Source organism: Oncorhynchus gorbuscha, linkage group LG20 (assembly GCF_021184085.1).
Source record: "Oncorhynchus gorbuscha isolate QuinsamMale2020 ecotype Even-year linkage group LG20, OgorEven_v1.0, whole genome shotgun sequence".
In the NCBI taxonomy this organism is placed as follows: Eukaryota; Metazoa; Chordata; class Actinopteri; order Salmoniformes; family Salmonidae; genus Oncorhynchus; species Oncorhynchus gorbuscha.
In genome coordinates, this window is record NC_060192.1 from 43,950,455 (window position 1) to 43,962,658 (window position 12,204).

Genomic DNA, 12,204 nt, shown 5'->3' on the forward strand with positions numbered 1-12,204 from the left:
TAATTTAAAATTAAAATCCCTGTGAAGAGTTGGTGGAGTGCAATTAATTCCCTTTGATTCTAGATGTTTCTCAGAAGCCTTCCCTTCTGTAGCTCAGTTGGTAGAGCATGGCGCTTGTAACGCCAGGGTAGTGGGTTCAATTCCCGGGACCACCCATACGTAGAATGTATGCACACATGACTGTAAGTCGCTTTGGATAAAAGCGTCTGCTAAATGGCATATATTATTTATATTATTACCATTTGCAACAGGAAAGATTGGCGCATTCATTGGAATAAAGTGTGTACATGAAGTAGAATAAAACAAGGCCATTGATTTGGACTGACCAGCAGAGGGGCATAGCCACTGGAATACATTTCTGCTAATACAGGACTATTAAAAGGCCCAGTGGACAACTTTTGTGTGTGTTGCAGCACCATCAGCATGCCTACTTGTTATGTTAACTCAAAAGCGCTGCAGAATTCGATTTTTTATCCACGTTTCTCCAAACGTCAAATTTTGAAGTTAATAGTTAGGGTTACAGGTTTTTTTGCGATTGCTTACACTCTTGTTGTGTATCAACGTAACACACAAGCCAAATGAGACACTCGGGGATAAACATCTTACTTCTATCAAAATGAAACTCTGCAATCAAAACTTAAATCATTTCTTGCAACAAAAATGGCACACGCACCATTTCAATTACTATTTCAAAGCAGCAACACACGGACGTAATTTATTAAAAAATACTTACGTCTTTAGTACATTGTATACCTTTTTAAATGTGTCATACAAGCTTCTGTGAAAGATTGCTCCTGTACATCTACTTACACCGGGGCGGCAGGAAGCCTAGTGATTGGACCAGTAACCGGAAGATCGAATCCCCGAGCTGACAAGGTAAAAATGTCGTTCTGCCCCTGAACAAAGGTGTGTTGTCTGTGGGGGCACCTGCCTTGTCTGCAAGCAATGGAAGAGGCATGTGCCTAGGCCATCATTGTAAATAAGAATTTACTCTTAACTGACTTGCCTAGTTAAAAAGGTAAAATTAATATAAAAAAATAGAAGGGCCTCGAATTTTTTTTTGCCATTGCAGTTTTTTTTACAGTACAGTAATCAATACAATAAGTTACTGTAAACTCACATAAACAAAAGTAATTACAGTGCAATGGTAAACAAAACCTAAATATTGTAGGGGTGGATGGTTTATGGATCCCGCCTTCTGTTAGGGTTAGGCCACATCACAAGCCATGTCATCCCTGGCTAGGTGACGGTTGCCTTGTGTATCCAACCCTGGACTGACCCCACTATATAGGGAATAGGGTGCATGCCTCTTCCATTGCTTGCAGACAAGGCAGGTGCCCCCACAGACAACACAACCCCCCTCTCTCAGAATGGGGGAACCTGCCTGGGTCACATACTGTATTTTGTCTGAATGCAGAGCCAATAGGACACAACGTACTGCCATTACAGTGTAGTAAAGTGACACTTGTACATAGTCAAAGACCTTCACTATGACTGAATGACACCATCGACAGCTGCTTCATCGTAAGATGGTGTTGACCCAAGATGGCGGCAGAGTGTCGACGTACTGGTTGGTTATTATGGAACATTGTGTGATCTGCAATGATTTGCTCTCTTAGTTGATGTGGGCGGATGGTGTTGACCCAAGATGGTGGCGTTGCCTTCCACCCTCAGGAGGTCGTCTGGCAGTTCTGTAGAAAATGCAAGAGTAGGATGTCATTGGTTATTTTATTTACATACTGTACTGTCATACTGGACACAGTAACATCAACGGTATTACATGTACTACATCTATTCTTTTGGTTCACTGAAGAGCATAAACCTAATATTGTAGGACTACATTGCATTGTACTGTGATGCAGAATGATATGCAACAATTCAAGGTACAGTCTAGTGTAGAACGTTGAAGACATACCTGTTCTTCAGTCTAAATGTCTGTATTCTGGATGCTACCGTGTAGCGACTCAGGTTGGGCAGGACCCTCTGCCTCTACCCTCTCTCATCGTCAGGACATGATTTATGACACGGTCCATCAAAATGGCCCTAATGTTGTTGGAAATATGTCTGTCTATTGCCTGGTCCTTCCTCTCCCTACACTTCTTCCTCTCCCTACACTTCTTCCTCTCCCTACACTTCTTCCTCTCCCTACACTTCTTCCTCTCCCTACACTTCTTCCTCTCCTCTTCCTCTCACTGCCTCCATGTTTGCAAAGTTCTCACAAAAGAGCTGATCATACCTGAGGTCTATTTGTGGTGGTGAGGCTCAGACTAATTGGTGTTCAATTACTGTAGAAGTGTTTTCATGTGTGTGTGTGGGTGTTGCCAATTTCAGGTATGTTTTGCATTTTGAATAGAAGCGGTTTTCCCAATGATTGCAAGAGATTTCATTCTTGAATGAAGTGTCTAATGTAAGAAACAGTGTGTAGTGTTTTGTAAGTAGTGTGTTGCAGAAATGCAACCAAAGTGCAAAGCAGAAAATGAGTTTGTACTTTTGGTGCCTTTGTTTAAAGGTATGATTACAAAAGTTAAGGTTTTGATGCTTTTGTCTCAGTATTCCCTTTCAGTGTGTAAGCAATCGGCAAAAACTGTAAAATGTTAAGTTTAGGCATTCAGTCCGAATGGTTAAGGTAAGGGTTTGGGATTTGGTTAAAACATACATTTGTGTCCAGCACTGGGATTGAACACGTGACCTTCTGATCCAGAGTAATTGCATTACACCCATCCGCCACCCCATTGCGAAACGCAAGCCTTTTTGACGATAAATAGCGCCCATTTTTGCCTGTTTTTTGAAGGCATTTCTCGACGTCCTCAGAATACGGTTAGACGTTAAATTTCGAAGTCACTCTTGAGCGATCCGCCTGTCAGGAAGTTGAAAACCGCTACGTTTGCAGAGAGTGGAGGAGGAATAGGAGGATGGAAGGAAAAAATACCTCGGTGAACCTTTGATCCTTCTTCTCGAACAGTCACAAGACTAGTTTCGTATACTTCCTAATCGGATATCACACATACCGATACAGGCGACCCGGTTCACCGACAGTGATTCGTTTGGATAAAGAAAATAAACCGAACGGAAAACAAGGTGAAGGGGAGAGAGCAGCACCTCGGCACTCTTCTACGCTGCTGAAAGAGTCGTTAGGTTTGTAACATTGTAGCCACAACTTTCCAGATCATTTTTTTTGGTTAATCTTTCATCCATTCTTCCAAAAGTACAGCAACAAGTGTAGACTGTGTGTTTGTTTCGGTCAGAGATCCCGTTTATTCTGAGTGCTTTCTGCCGGACCGTGTGTGGGTGTCAACTACAGTGGATGGTTTCCCCAGAAGCATCGTAATAAGTCTGTCGTTTAAATCTCCCGAGCTGTTTACCTAAAACCGTCTTTACTAAAGTTGTACTGGACACCGCTCGTTATTTTACCGACTGATTCAGACCACACGTAGAACGGTGCGTCGGCAGATGCGTTTTTTTTGTTCATATACCGCGTCAAATTATACACCGAAGATCCAGGCTCAACAGAATCGATGTTTATCTGTCTTTCTGTGACCGCTGATAACTTAGTTGTGAAGTTGACTACAAATAGTTACCATGTCTTTGCAATTGTTACAAACAAGCGAACGATGAAACAAAAAAATATGCTTCAAATGAAACCCGAGATGACGGCGTTAGAAGATAAATAACCTATACTATGTAATTCAACACTATTGAAGTCAATTTCATGTTAATTCAATTGAGCTGTATTTTGTTCGTTATAGGCCACAGTCAACATGTGCGCAATGATGTGACTAGACTTGATTTAGTACATTTTAGGGTCAGTATTAAGCCGTATATCAACGGTGTTTCGGGAAACGCATGTTTTAAGACACCCGTAAACCCACGTTACATGTGGAAAGCCTGGGCTCTTGGCTAGTCCAAACATTGTAACCAGCAGACACACTGTCCATTTAGAAATGGGCCAAATGGCACACTATTCCCTACATAGTTTGACCAGAGCTCTATGGACACTTTTCGAAAGTAGTGTCCTATGTAGGGAATAGAGTGCCATTTGTTACTCTAAAGTGTTTGACAGAAACATGTCACCAAAAGCCACATGGGAGAACTTTAAATCTCTGTTTCAGGGGCGGACTGGTCTTCTAACATTTCTGGCAAATGACTGATTGGCTGGTCCATTTTTAGCCCAGTGGGCCTGTCTAACTAGGTTTTTTTTGCTACAAATTATCGTTACTTAGGTAATAATGGAGGCCTCAAGAAAAAGTGGTCCGTGTGTTAGAAATGCCAAGGCTGAATTCTAGTCCTAGTCCGCCCCTGCCTGTTTTGATATATTTTCTCTATAACAGGAACGAGAAATAAGACGACCATCATGACATCTGTTCATTTCAATCCGGGGTCGGATTCCAAGGAAGTTAATGGGTAAGTTAACACACACACAGACGCACACACACGCACACACGCAAGGTCCAACTTTACTGTCTTTTAATGAGTAATCTGCAGAAGTAGCTACTGTTAGGAGATATTCTTTTACAATGACATGCTCAGCAGTGAAGGTCTGAGTCCCAAATGTTACTAAGAGCCCTGGTCTAAAGTAGTGCACTATATAGGGAATAGGGTTCCATAGGGCTCTGGTCTAAAGTAGTGCACTATATAGGGAATAGGGTTCCATAGGGCTCTGGTCTAAAGTAGTGCACTATATAGGGAATAGGGTGCCATAGGGCTCTGGTCTAAAGTAGTGCACTATATAGGGAATAGGGTGCCATAGGGCTCTGGTCTAAAGTAGTGCACTATATAGGGAATAGGGTACCATAGGGCTCTGGTCTAAAGTAGTGCACTATATAGGGTACCATAGGACTCTGGTCCAAAGTAGTGCACTATATAGGGAATAGGGTACCGTAGGGCTCTGGTCTAAAGTAGTGCACTATATAGGGTACCATAGGACTCTGGTCCAAAGTAGTGCACTATATAGGGTACCATAGGACTCTGGTCCAAAGTAGTGCACTATATAGGGTACCATAGGGCTCTGGTCTAAAGTAGTGCACTATATAGGGTACCATAGGGCTCTGGTCTAAAGTAGTGCACTATATAGGGTACCATAGGACTCTGGTCTAAAGTAGTGCACTATATAGGGTACCATAGGACTCTGGTCCAAAGTAGTGCACTATATAGGGTACCATAGGACTCTGGTCCAAAGTAGTGCACTATATATTTGGAATAGGGTGCCATTTGGGATAAACCTTAAGAATGGTCAGTCAAGACTACTGTAGAGGTGTGGCTGCTGTGTTGTAAGTCACTCTGACTTTCTGCTGATGTCAGAAGCTTTTTCCTGGTTTGAAACAACTGGTCATCAGCTATTTGTCCTTCAGCTCGTCTCCCACCGCATGTTGACAGAGGATCAACAAAGAGGACAAGATGAATTACTCCGTAACCTCTACTTCATATCACATTTTATTGGTCACATACACATATTTAGCAGATGTTATTGCGGGTGTTGTGAAATGCTTGTGTTCCTAGCTCCAACAGTGCAGTAGTATCTAACTAAATGCTTGTGTTTCTAGCTCCAACAGTGCAGTAGTATCTAACTAAATGCATGTGTTCCTAGCTCCAACAGTGCAGTAGTATCTAACTAAATGCTTGTGTTTCTAGCTCCAACAGTGCAGTAGTATCTAACTAAATGCATGTGTTCCTAGCTCCAACAGTGCAGTAGTATCTAACTAAATGCTTGTGTTTCTAGCTCCAACAGTGCAGTAGTATCTAACTAAATGCATGTGTTCCTAGCTCCAACAGTGCAGTAATATCTAACTAAATGCTTGTGTTTCTAGCTCCAACAGTGCAGTAGTATCTAACTAAATGCTTGTGTTCCTAGCTCCAACAGTGCAGTAGTATCTAACTAAATGCTTGTGTTTCTAGCTCCAACAGTACAGTAGTGTCTAACTAAATGCTTGTGTTCCTAGCCCCAACAGTGCAGTAATATCTAGATAAATGCTTGTGTTTCTAGCTCCAACAGTGCAGTAGTATCTAACTAAATGCTTATGTTCTAGCTCCAACAGTGCAGTAATATCTAGATAAATGCTTATGTTCTAGCTCCAACAGTGCAGTAATATCTAACTAAATGCTTGTGTTTCTAGCTCCAACAGTGCAGTAGTGTCTAACTAAATGCTTGTGTTCCTAGCCCCAACAGTGCAGTAATATCTAGATAAATGCTTGTGTTTCTAGCTCCAACAGTGCAGTAGTATCTAACTAAATGCTTATGTTCTAGCTCCAACAGTGCAGTAATATATAGATAAATGCTTGTGTTTCTAGCTCCAACAGTGCAGTAGTATCTAACTAAATGCTTATGTTCTAGCTCCAACAGTGCAGTAGTATCTAGATAAATGCTTGTGTTTCTAGCTCCAACAGTGCAGTAATATCTAACTAAATGCTTATGTTCTAGCTCCAACAGTGCAGTAATATCTAACTAAATGCTTGTGTTTCTAGCCCCAACAGTGCAGTAATATCTAGATAAATGCTTGTGTTTCTAGCTCCAACAGTGCAGTAGCATGTTAAGTGTCTAAACATAATGTACATGGAAACATAGCTTTTAATTGATGTTGATCTCTCCCCATCCTTCCTTTTCTCGCTCCCTCGCTCGCTCGCTCCCTCGCTCCCTCCCTCGCTCCCTCCCTCGCTCTCTCCTTCTCAGTAGTGTAGAGAAGCTGGAGGAGGCTAAGGTGGAGATAGACGATGGGAAGGATGAGAGTGCTGACCCTGATACCATGTATCAGTAAGTGTATACACACACACACACACACACACACACACACACACACACACACACACACACACACACACACACACACACACACACACACACACACACACACAGTGCTGAACCTGGTGTACCAGAATCAGTCCACCTGAAAATGCACAACGAAGAGCAAATTATTTCTGTTGTTAGAAACAGATTAGAATTCCATTATTTTGTTGAAATATAATTTGATCTCTGAGAAATAAAACAAATTAATTGAACCCAAATTGGCCCTTTTTTCTTTAATGTATATGATTCATATATATATATATATCTTCAATAAATATAAATATATATCTTCAATAAATATAGTACCTAACATCTAATTTGGATTATAATTACTTTTAACTGTTTTTATTGGCTACCTCGTGTCTTACTCATTGTTAGAAAGAATTATGGTCCAAATCGGATGTTATTTATTGATGGTTATATGAATTAAAATGGCTAATTTGGGTGCAATCAGTACTCTTGAGATTAAGTCAGATTAAAATCAAATTCAATTTCAACAAAAGTATTTTGCAGCAGCTCATGTCATGTGTTTCTAACGACAGAAACAATTTCAGATGTTGTCATGGCTGAAATGATATGGAATGACCCACCAGTAAGTACCGCGGCTCCAATCTCAACGACACACACACACACACACACACACACCTCCAACTGTATAGAGATGTTGTTTCTGATGAGTGTCATCATTCGTTTTTTTTTCTTCCTCGTTCTACAGACTTATTCGGATGAAGATTACACCTTTTGTCATGTCCTTCGGATTCCGGTAGGATGATGGTGGTGGGGATGACTGGGGGGAATGACTGTGGGAGGGGGGTGACTGTGGGGTGGTGGTGGAGGGGGATGATAATTATTCTCTCTCTGTGTCTCTGTATTCCAGTATGTTTGGTGTGGTACTGATCATAGTGGATATAGTGCTGGTGATAGTAGACCTGTCTCTGATGACGCGGAGCAGAGATGTGGGGGACGTTCTAGAGACGGTCTCTCTCATCATCTCTCTGTTCTTCCTCACCGATGTACTGCTACGGGTCTATGTAGAGGGGTAAGCGAGTGTGTACGGTGTGTGTGTTCTCAGTCGTGGCCAAAAGTTTTGAATGACACAAATATACATTTTCACTTCAGTTTGCTGCTTCAGTGTCTTTTAGATATTTTTTGTCAGATACAGATATTACTATGGAATACTGAAGTATAATTACAAGTATTTCATAAGTGTCAAAGGCTTTTATTGATAATTGCATGAAGTTGATGCAAAGAGTCAATATTTGTAGTGTTGACCCCGCTTTTTCAAGACCTCTGCAATCTGCCCTGGCATGCTGTCAATTAACTTATGGGCCACAGCCACACTGATGGCAGCCCAGTTTTGCATAATCAATGCCTAGGGTTTGTCAGAATTTGTTGGTTTTTGTTTGTCCACCCACCTCTTGAGGATTGACCACAAGTTCTCAATGGGATAATGGTCTGGGGAGTTTCCTGGCCCACGACCCAAAATATCGATGTTTTGTTCCCCGAGCCACTTAGTTATCACTTTTGCCTCATGGCAAGGTGCTCCATCATGCTGGACAGGCATTATTCATCACCAAACTGTTCCTGGATGGTTGGGAGAAGTTGCTCTCAGAGGATGTGTTGGTACCATTCTTTATTCAGTGCTGTGTTCTTAGGCTAAATTGTGAGAGCCCACTCCCTTGGCTGAGAAGCAACCCCACACATGATTGGTCTCGGGATGCTTTACTGTTGCCATGACACAGGACTGATGGTAGCGCTCACCTTGTCTTCTCCGGACAAGCTTTTTTCCAGATGCCCCAAACAATTGGAAAGGGGATTGATCAAAGGAAATGACGTTACCCCAGTCCCCAGCAGTCTAATCCATGTACCTTTTGCAGAATATCAGTCTGTCCTGGAAGTTTTTCCTGGAGAGAAGTGGCTTCTTTGCTGCCCTTCTTGACACCAGGCCATCCTCCAAAAGTCTTCACCTCACTGTGCGTGCAGATGCACTCACACCTGCCTGCTGCCATTCCTGAGCTCTGTACTGGTGGTTCCCCGATCCCACAGCTGAATCAACTTTAGGAGACGGTCCTGGCGCTTGCTGGACTTTCTTGGGCGCCCTGAAGCCTTCTTCACAACAATTGAACCGCTCTGCTTGAAGTTCTTGATGATCCGATAAATGGTTGATTTAAATGGTTGATTTAGGTGCAATCTTACTGGTAGCAATATCCTTGCCTGTGAAGCCCTTTTTGTGCAAAACACTGATGATGGCACGTGTTTCCTTGCAGGTAACCATGGTTGACAGAGAAAGAACAATGATTTCAGGCACCACCCTCCTTTTGAAGCTTCCAGTTTGTTATTCTAACTCAATCAGCATGACAGGGTGATCTCCAGCCTTGTCTTCATCAACACTCACACCTGTGTTAATGAGAGAATCAGACATGATGTCAGCTGCTCCTTTTGTGGCAGGGCTGAAATGCGGTGGAAATGTTTTTTGGGGGTTCAGTTCATTTGCATGGCAAAGAGGGACTTTGCAATTCATCTGATCACTCTTCATAACATTCTGGAGTATATGCAAATTGCCATCATACAAACTGAGGCAGCAGACTTTGAAAATTAATATTCGTGTCATTCTCAAAAGCGTTTGGCCACGACTGTACATGAAGTGAAAGTAGGACAGAGACCCCCCTGAGTGAGGGAGAGCCTCTGCTGTCTATGATGAGCTGTTTCAACAGGAAGTCATGTGCAGGACGTGGTTCCAGGAAATGGTTCCAGGAAGTGGTCTGCCCTTTACTGGGCAGTAAGGCCTTCTTGGAACACACTGATGAATCATCATAAACTAAGTTAAACTCCTTGAATCAGCGGTGTTGATCTGGACATTACTGAAGAATTATAAATGGTCTGTAATGACTGACAATACGAGGAATACTGATGATGCACAATCTAATATAGATAATGCACCTTCTAATGTTGTCAACTTTCAAGAGTAAAAGTCAACCTCTTACGCCTCCCAAGCACTGGTCGAACTGTCTGTCTGTGTATGACTGACTCTCTGTGTGTGTCTGACTGACTCTCTGTGTGTGTCTGACTGACTCTCTGTGTGTGTCTGACTGACTCTCTGTGTGTGTCTGACTGACTCTCTGTGTGTGTCTGACTGACTCTCTGTGTGTGTCTGACTGACTCTCTGTGTGTGTCTGACTGACTCTCTGTGTGTGTCTGACTGACTCTCTGTGTGTGTCTGACTGACTCTCTGTGTGTGTCTGACTGACTCTCTGTGTGTGTGTGTGTCTGACTGACTCTCTGTGTGTGTGTGTGTCTGACTGACTCTCTGTGTGTGTGTGTGTCTGACTGACTCTCTGTGTGTGTGTGTGTCTGACTGACTCTCTGTGTGTGTGTGTGTCTGACTGACTCTCTGTGTGTGTGTGTGTCTGACTGACTCTCTGTGTGTGTGTGTGTCTGACTGACTCTCTGTGTGTGTGTGTGTCTGACTGACTCTCTGTGTGTGTGTGTGTGTCTGTCTGACTCTCTGTGTGTGTGTCTGACTCTCTCTGTGTGTCTGACTGACTCTCTGTGTGTGTCTGTCTGACTCTCTCTGTGTGTCTGACTCTCTCTGTGTGTGTCTCTGTCTGACTCTCTCTGTGTGTCTGACTCTCTCTGTGTGTGTCTGTCTGACTCTCTCTGTGTGTGTCTGTCTGACTCTCTCTGTGTGTGTCTGTCTGACTCTCTCTGTGTGTGTCTGTCTGACTCTCTCTGTGTGTGTCTGTCTGACTCTCTCTGTGTGTGTCTGTCTGACTCTCTCTGTGTGTGTCTGTCTGACTCTCTCTGTGTGTGTCTGACTCTCTCTGTGTGTCTGTCTGTCTGACTCTCTCTGTGTCTGTCTGACTCTCTCTCTGTGTGTCTGACTCTCTCTCTGTGTGTGTGTCTGACTCTCTCTCTGTGTGTGTGTCTGACTCTCTCTGTGTGTGTGTCTGACTGACTCTCTCTCTGTGTGTGTGTGTCTGACTCTGACTGACTCTCTCTCTGTGTGTGTGTGTCTGACTCTCTCTGTGTGTGTCTGACTCTCTCTGTGTGTGTCTGACTCTCTCTGTGTGTCTGTCTGACTGACTCTCTCTGTGTGTCTGTCTGACTCTCTGTGTGTCTGACTGACTCTCTCTCTGTGTGTGTGTCTGACTCTCTGTGTGTGTCTGACTCTCTCTGTGTGTGTCTGACTCTCTCTGTGTGTGTCTGACTCTCTCTGTGTCTGACTGACTCTCTGTGTGTCTGACTGACTCTCTCTCTGTGTGTGTCTGTCTGACTCTCTCTCTGTGTGTCTGTCTGACTCTCTGTGTGTGTCTGACTCTCTCTCTGTGTGTGTCTGACTCTCTGTGTGTGTCTGACTCTCTCTCTCTGTGTGTCTGACTGACTCTCTCTCTGTGTGTGTCTGACTGACTCTCTCTCTGTGTGTGTCTGACTGACTCTCTGTGTGTCTGTCTGACTCTCTCTCTGTGTGTGTCTGACTCTCTCTCTGTGTGTGTCTGACTCTCTCTCTGTGTGTGTCTGACTCTCTCTCTGTGTGTGTCTGACTCTCTCTCTGTGTGTGTCTGACTCTCTCTCTGTGTGTGTCTGACTCTCTCTCTGTGTGTGTCTGACTCTCTCTCTGTGTGTGTCTGACTCTCTCTCTGTGTGTGTCTGACTCTCTCTCTGTGTGTGTCTGACTCTCTCTCTGTGTGTGTCTGACTCTCTCTCTGTGTGTGTCTGACTCTCTCTCTGTGTGTGTCTGACTCTCTCTCTGTGTGTGTCTGACTCTCTCTCTGTGTGTGTCTGACTGACTCTCTCTGTGTGTGTCTGACTGACTCTCTCTGTGTGTGTGTCTGACTCTCTCTGTGTGTGTGTCTGACTCTCTCTCTGTGTGTGTCTGACTCTCTCTGTGTGTGTCTGACTGACTCTCTCTGTGTGTCTGACTCTCTCTGTGTGTGTCTGACTGACTCTCTCTGTGTGTGTCTGACTGACTCTCTCTGTCTAACTCTCTCTCTCTCTGTGTGTGTGTGTGTGTTTCAGGTTCAAGGTGTACTTCAGTTCCAGACTGAATATCATAGATGCCTGTATCGTTGTCATCACCCTGGTTGTCACTATGATCTACACCTTCTCTGACCTGACAGGGGCCAGCCTCATACCCAGGTACGTACAGGGTTGGGTGTAACTACAGAGCCCAGACTCACCCCAGGTTCACACTGGACTGTATCTCCGCTTGACCCATGACCCTTTCACCCTCTTCAGTCCTGTCCCACAATCCTCTGCCTCTGATTGTTTTGATACAGTACCAGTCAAAACATTTAGAACACCTACTCATTCCAGGGTTTTAGAACACCTACTCATTCCAGGGTTTTAGAACACCTACTCATTCCAGGGTTTTAGAACACCTACTCATTCCAGGGTTTTAGAACACCTACTCATTCCAGGGTTTTAGA

The 12,204-nt window shown here is 43.6% G+C and overlaps 1 protein-coding gene across 1 annotated transcript in view; it reads left to right on the top strand.

Moving 5' to 3' along the window:
* The first annotated feature begins 2,802 nt into the window (after positions 1 to 2,802).
* Positions 2,803 to 12,204, top strand: part of LOC124006925 (phosphatidylinositol 3,4,5-trisphosphate 3-phosphatase TPTE2-like) — a 10,750-nt gene continuing 1,348 nt past the window's right edge. The window contains exons 1-6 of the mRNA XM_046317114.1: positions 2,803 to 3,135; positions 4,329 to 4,401; positions 6,665 to 6,745; positions 7,494 to 7,541; positions 7,656 to 7,817; positions 11,795 to 11,914. Coding sequence (XP_046173070.1) covers positions 4,352 to 4,401; positions 6,665 to 6,745; positions 7,494 to 7,541; positions 7,656 to 7,817; positions 11,795 to 11,914 — 461 coding nt within the window. The 5' untranslated portion in view covers positions 2,803 to 3,135; positions 4,329 to 4,351. The remainder of the gene's footprint in view (positions 3,136 to 4,328; positions 4,402 to 6,664; positions 6,746 to 7,493; positions 7,542 to 7,655; positions 7,818 to 11,794; positions 11,915 to 12,204) is intronic.